Raw genomic sequence first — 6,168 nt, 5'->3', positions numbered from 1 at the left:
CACACACACACACACACACACACACACACACACACTGTGCCTCTAAATAGGCTAGCAGTGTTAAAATGAAGGAAGCTCAACAGCTCTGTATAGCATGCACACAGGAAACAAACTGCATAATTGTGTGTATGCATGCATGTTTATCCAGATTTAACCAATGTGTGTTTGTGTGTGTGTGTTTCAACAAAAGTTGAAAACTGGTAAACTCATGTTTTAAGCACTTAAATAAATTCATCTGACAATTCTGTGTATTGTGTAAAACTATTTTTCATTTACTATCTAACCACCCAAAGTGTGAAGTTAAATTTTGGGAGGGAAAAGAAAGCGAAAAGCGTGACGTAGTAACGCTCCAGGGCGGTGTTCTCACGTTTCTGAAAAAAGAAAGGAAAAAAAAAAACAAATACTACTGTGGTTCTGCATCTGGAATACAGAGACTCGTGCTTTGAGAATCTATAGTAGGATCACATAGTAAAGCATCCCAGTATTTTGTTTCTGCTCTCTTTCTTTTTTCAAGGATTTTTTCTCTCCCTCTCTCTCTTACCTGTAAGTTGGAGCACTACGAAAATGTTGGTTTTACTTTAGTTCACTGATGGAGTATTTTGTACGTCATTTCAGGAGATTTTATATAATTGTTTTTTTTTTCCACCTGGAAAATTCCCAACGACCGTTTGTACATCGTTTGTTACTTTTTCCACAATATGTTTGCTGTTTTGTTCAAAGCTTTCTTGTTATGTTGTATTAAGTTCATTAAGACGTTTATTATCGCTAGCTTTCGCTTTAAATATCTTTAATATTACTCTTTAAATATTTTGTTTGTATTTAAAGAAGATTTTCGCGCATTTTCAGTTTATTTTGCTGTTAAGTCACAGTCGCTGTGGAAAACAACTCTGCGTAGGACTGTTTTCCCACCTCATTTTCTTTTTTCTGCATCAGATATCGGAGTCGATTAGTATTCTACAAGTATACTTTTGCTTAGTTTTTTCCTCTACAAATCTTTACTTTCTTGTTAGAATCTCGAGAAACATCGATGAAAAATGTTTAGAGGTGACGAAAAAGGCGTCAACGCGCGGAATTAATGAAGTGACCTTCTGACGGGCTGCATGCGGGGATGTTTATGTTGTTCTGATGAATAGAAACATCGAATTCTTTTCAGTCGTTGTAATGTTCTTTGTGTATTTATTAATGGAATGTATTAACAGATTATATTTTCGAGTAAAAATGTGCTTTGTGCTTAAATAAGAAACCCAGTGAAACAACTGGAGTTGAGATACGTTTGTGCGTAGCGACATCTGGTGGTCACATTATGAACTGCATGAGCAAACACTGGCCATTGTGAGGCCCCCAGGTGTATGAATGGGCGTAGGTGGAGCCGTGATTACTTTCTCTTTCTGTTCTTTCAGGCGGACCCCACCATGCTGGCCATTCTGTTCGGAACGTTAGTCTTGCATCTGACAGATCTTATTATTCTCTTAATTTCCACTTGTGCAAATGTAAGTATCATTTTGGGGGCTCCTGTTTTCTGAGTCTGTTGGTCACACTTTGTTTGAGCTGGAATTTGGTTAATGTGTTGTTGTAATCAAGTGGGTGTGTCTGGTAAAAAACACAGGCTTGGCAAACACACGGTGATACAAGTTATGGCCTCTGGTATGACTGCACACATACCAATGGAGATGTACGATGCCTTGAGCCTGGTGATGCTGGTAAGCTAAATGAAACAGTCTTATTATTCTATTACAGCAAGATGTTAATAAGGTTGTTCTTTCTTTCTTTCTTTCTTTTAAATAATCAATGGCATGATTATTTGGAAATTGAGACCATATTAAGAATATATTTTTGGAAAAACTAGATATTTGATTGTAAAATTCTATACTAAGCCTATCAAAATGACAGGCGGGTACATCTTCAGTCAAAGTTTATCTCTCAAATTTGCATTAGCAGCTGGGGAGAGTGGGTCAGCAGATGTCTTTTAGACGTTTCTGATTTAGAATTTTTGTAAGAACTGCCCCTCACTGGATGTTATTTGTTTTTGGCACCATTCTGTGACTGTTGTGCATGAAAATCTCAGTAGATCAGCAGTTACAGAAATACTCAAACTAGCCTGAGTGGCACCAACAATTATCCATATGATTATCTAATCAGCCAATCGTGTGGCAGCAGTGCAGTAAATAAAATCAAGCAGATATGAGTCAGGAGCTTCAGTTAATGTTAACGTCAACCGTCAGAATGGGGAAAAAAATTTGATCTCAGTAATTTGGACTGTGGCATAATTGTTATCCAAAAATGTTATCCAAAACCCATGCCACCAATGTGAAAAACTAACTGCCCTCTTAAACTTAATAGCTGGTTGTGCCACCTTTAGCTGCAACAACTGCAACCAAACGCTGATCAGTCTTTCAAAACGCAGTGGTGGAATTTTGGCCCACTCTTCTTTTCAAAACTGCTTTAGTCTTGCAATAATTAAATTATTGTCTTGCTACATAATCCAGTTGCACTTGAGCTTCAACTCACGGACTGATGACCGGACGTTCTCCTTTAGGATTTTCTGGTAGAGAGCAGAATAGAGTTTCTCTCAAATATTGCAAGTTACCCTGGCCCTGAAGCAGAACAGCATCTCCACACCATCAAACTATCACCACAATACTTGACCATAGGCATGATGTTCTTTTAGTTGAATTCTGTGTTTGATTTACGCCAGATTTAACGGTACCCCTGTCTTCCAAACAGTTCCAATTTCAAATCATCAGTCCACAGAACATTCTCCCAAATGTTTTGACAATCATCAAGGTGTTCAGACAAGCCTTAATGTTCTTCTGGGTTAGCAGTGGAATTTGCCTCGCCTCTCTTCCATGGATGCAATTTTTTGCCTTTGTCTTTTGCCAGTGGGTCACGAACAGTGACCTTTATTGATGCGAGAGAGTCCTGCAGTTCCTTGGATGTTCTCCTTGGCTTTTTTGTGACTTCATGGATGTGTCGTTGCTGTGCTCTTTGAGGATTTTTGGATGGTCGGTCACCTCTGGGAAGGTTCACTACTGTGCCAAGTTTTCTCCATTTGAAGATAATGGCTCTCACTGTGGTTCTTTGGAGTCCCAAAGCCTTTGAAATAGCTGCTTTGTAACCCTTTCCAGACTGGTGTATTTCAATCATCTTTTTCCTCATAATTTCTGGAATTTCTTTCGACCTCATCATAGTGTGCTACTGGGTGAAACCTTTTAGCCAACATCATGCTGCTGAAAAAAAAAATATTTAAGTGTTGATTTGATTGAACAGTGCTGGCAGTAATCAGGCCTGGGTGTCTTGTCCAGCTGAACCCCATTATGAAAGTGGGGGATTTAGTAAAATAATGCTTAATCAGCTTAATCCATGGCTTAATCAGCATCTATTTACACTGACTATAACTAAAATGGACAATTTATAGAATCTCTTTCATAAATTTTTGTCAGGGCAGATTTTTTTCTGAATGTGGTCAGTTGTAACACTTTTACAAATGACCCCACCCTGTCAGCCATAATCAAACTTTTGATATGCTAGCTTCATACTTCATAACTGTCACTTGTCAATCATGCCAACTGATAGCCACCAGAGACACTGATCAAAACCAAACTTTTTCTGTCTCATTTGGATAAAAATGTAGGACACAATCAAAATATTCTGCAGATTTAAAAAATGTACTTCTCTACCCCAAAAACACACTTTTGTGTGTAAAATGTGCATTCCCAGTTTGCACACGTACATGTCCAAGTTGTCTGTTTTAGATCGTTGAAAAAATCCTGATCGGAGCATCCCGAATAAACTTCTGAAAGACATCTGATGAAAGAATTGTTGAGATCAGACATCTAGGTGATCTACTGTACGTGTGCAATCAGGGTTGTGCAGTTGCATCACTGAAGTTTTTATCAAGTTGGAGAAAATAGTTTTACAACTGAACCTTTTTTTTCACCATCTGTCAGATTGGCTGCAAGCAGTACAGGCTCTCATGGTCCTAGCCACCATCTTCTGCCTCATCTCCCTCATCTTTTTCCTCTGCCAGCTCTTCACCCTTGTAAAGGGTGGTCGCTTCTTTTTCACGGCTGTCTTCCAGGTTCTCGCCAGTGAGTATTGCTTTGGCTGATCCATCAGATCCCATCCCACCTGTTTTCTCTTAGGCTACATGTTTTAATTCCCTCTCTGCCTTTCTTTGTGTCACCTGCAGGTCTGTTTGTGATGAGCGGGGCCATCATCTACACTGTGATGAGTCCAGGGTGGAAAAATGATAGTAACACTTACGGATACGCCTTTGTGCTGGCCTGGCTGGCCTTTCCTCTGACACTCATCAGCGGCTTAATTTACATTATCCTAAGGAAGAAAGAATGAGCGAATATCCTTCAGGGATTTTTCTGGAACTGAGAACGCTACTCAGCCAACAGACTCTAACCATATGGCCATCTCCTTCAGGCCTGAATATTTAGACCCAATGTGATAAAAGTAAGTGACAATTCATGAAGATTCAATACAGCGAAGACGCTAATGTGTGTCTTTGGCTAGTGAGCCTATTTATAACACTTTTACATAGTTTTTTTTGTAAATAGTAATGACATGTCAATGAAGTCCCTGACTTTTTTTAAAGATTTTACTGAAGGAGGAGAGACATAGGAAACATATAAATCTTTAGTTTTTTGTTTTGTGTCATAAGCCTTTTCAAATATCATGTTTTTAAAATGTCATAATAAAGTTTATTCTCAAAGGGAGCTTCTTGATACCGACTTGAAATTTTTCTTATAGCCATATAATAAAACAAAGAGTTTTTTTGTGTTGTGTTTCGAATTCTTGGAAATGGTGCCATGTATTTAGCACTGTTGAACTTTATAGCTAGAAATACTTATAGTCTCAAAATTTGTGTAAAACATTTTACAGTGTGTATTTTCCCTGTGATTATATCACTTTATGGGACATCTTTCGTTCTGTATTATTTTTTGTTTTAAGAAAAAATAAATACCATTTTTTTTTTATTGTGTCAATTTGCAATATGTAATAGGAACATTAAAGCTACAGTATGCAATGTGAAAACAATTACTAGTAAGGTGTCACATTGCAAAAGAGACTTTATGTCACTTCGAAGTGTAGATTACCTTTCATTTCAAGTCAGAGATGATCTAAAAAATGGAGCAAACCCCTCCCAAATGAGGTCATGTTACTGGCTTTCTGTGAGTGGAGGAAAAAAACAGATGCGACACAGAAATGACTTTTCATGCACTACCTGTGAGTCATTTCAGAGGATCACTTTAGCAGTACAAAACAAGACCACTGTGTTATTCTCTGTAACAACACAAGTTTCAGTCTAAAAAGAAAAAAATATTTACACTGTAAAATCTCAAAATTACAGTAGAAAACATTCTCATGAAACCATGTTTTTGAAAGTATAAACATGAAAAATGAATTAGCTTCCTTTTCATGGCTGGCAAATACAAGTATCCAGGACCCATTGTTAAACTTGAGACAACTTTGAAATGATGTTTGTGGTGATGGAAGCATTTTGAGGGTTTAATTTTAACCATTGTTACTTTTTCTCTAGTCTCCACAGTCATTTTCATGTTAAAACTACAAATAACATTCTAACAGTCAGAATATGATAAGCATACCAAAGGATTAAGGATGAATATCTAACTGAAGAACTGCACATGTGGAGAATGGAGGTAGAAAAGAAGAATAAACGAAGAAGTTCGTTTATGTCACGGCCCTGTCACTATGTCAGTCTGGGTTTTTGTCTGACAGGACCGTGACATCATCGTACATGTCTGTCTTGTGTTTCGTTGTCTGTCTTTGTGTGAGCACATGGTTTTGGTTGTATTCCTTGCCGTGCGCTCTTCGGTCCATCTTGTTTCAAATCAGGAGCACGGTGTCTGGGTCCTGACATCCTGTACAACACTGTGTCGAGATCCGGACACAAATGCTCCATGTCTTGTCTGTTATTGACGTGGGTGAATCGTGCTTATGTCATTTTGGCAGCATTCACTTACATCAATAGTTTATGCCTGCCTGTGCACTTGCGTTTCGTTCCCGGTCGTGAGCTGTCTTCATGTTGTGCTGAGGTTCGGTCTAAGGTGTCGTGTGTGTGTGTTGCTGAACTATTGCACAGGTGTCCTGTCTTCTGTTGGTTTCCTTAAATGTGAGAATGCATGGTATTGCTTTGTT

At 38.3% G+C, this 6,168-nt stretch overlaps 1 protein-coding gene across 1 annotated transcript; it reads left to right on the top strand.

The window, feature by feature from the left end:
* The first annotated feature begins 379 nt into the window (after positions 1 to 379).
* On the top strand, positions 380 to 4,976 carry LOC127652260 (peripheral myelin protein 22-like). The gene is made up of 5 exons (XM_052138399.1): positions 380 to 543; positions 1,401 to 1,490; positions 1,607 to 1,700; positions 3,948 to 4,088; positions 4,190 to 4,976. Exons 2-5 carry the CDS (start codon positions 1,413 to 1,415, stop codon positions 4,348 to 4,350), a joined length of 474 nt encoding a protein of 157 aa, XP_051994359.1. The 5' UTR covers positions 380 to 543; positions 1,401 to 1,412; the 3' UTR covers positions 4,351 to 4,976.
* The last annotated feature ends 1,192 nt before the right edge of the window (positions 4,977 to 6,168 follow it).

This window comes from Xyrauchen texanus, chromosome 12 (genome assembly GCF_025860055.1).
Source record: "Xyrauchen texanus isolate HMW12.3.18 chromosome 12, RBS_HiC_50CHRs, whole genome shotgun sequence".
NCBI lineage: Eukaryota > Metazoa > Chordata > Actinopteri > Cypriniformes > Catostomidae > Xyrauchen > Xyrauchen texanus.
Note: the sequence above shows the minus strand (reverse complement) of the source record. Positions and strands in the feature narration are given on the sequence as shown.

What these genes read in the sequence shown, in the direction of transcription:
- LOC127652260 (XM_052138399.1), top strand. Translation starts at nt 1,413, where the DNA reads ATGCTGGCCATTCTGTTCGGAACGTTAGTCTTGCATCTGACAGATCTT. An exon ending in CCTTGAGCCTGGTGATGCTG is followed by an intron (nt 1,701 to 3,947) that starts GTAAGCTAAATG and finishes ACCATCTGTCAG; the next exon opens with ATTGGCTGCAAGCAGTACAG. An exon ending in TGTCTTCCAGGTTCTCGCCA is followed by an intron (nt 4,089 to 4,189) that starts GTGAGTATTGCT and finishes TGTCACCTGCAG; the next exon opens with GTCTGTTTGTGATGAGCGGG.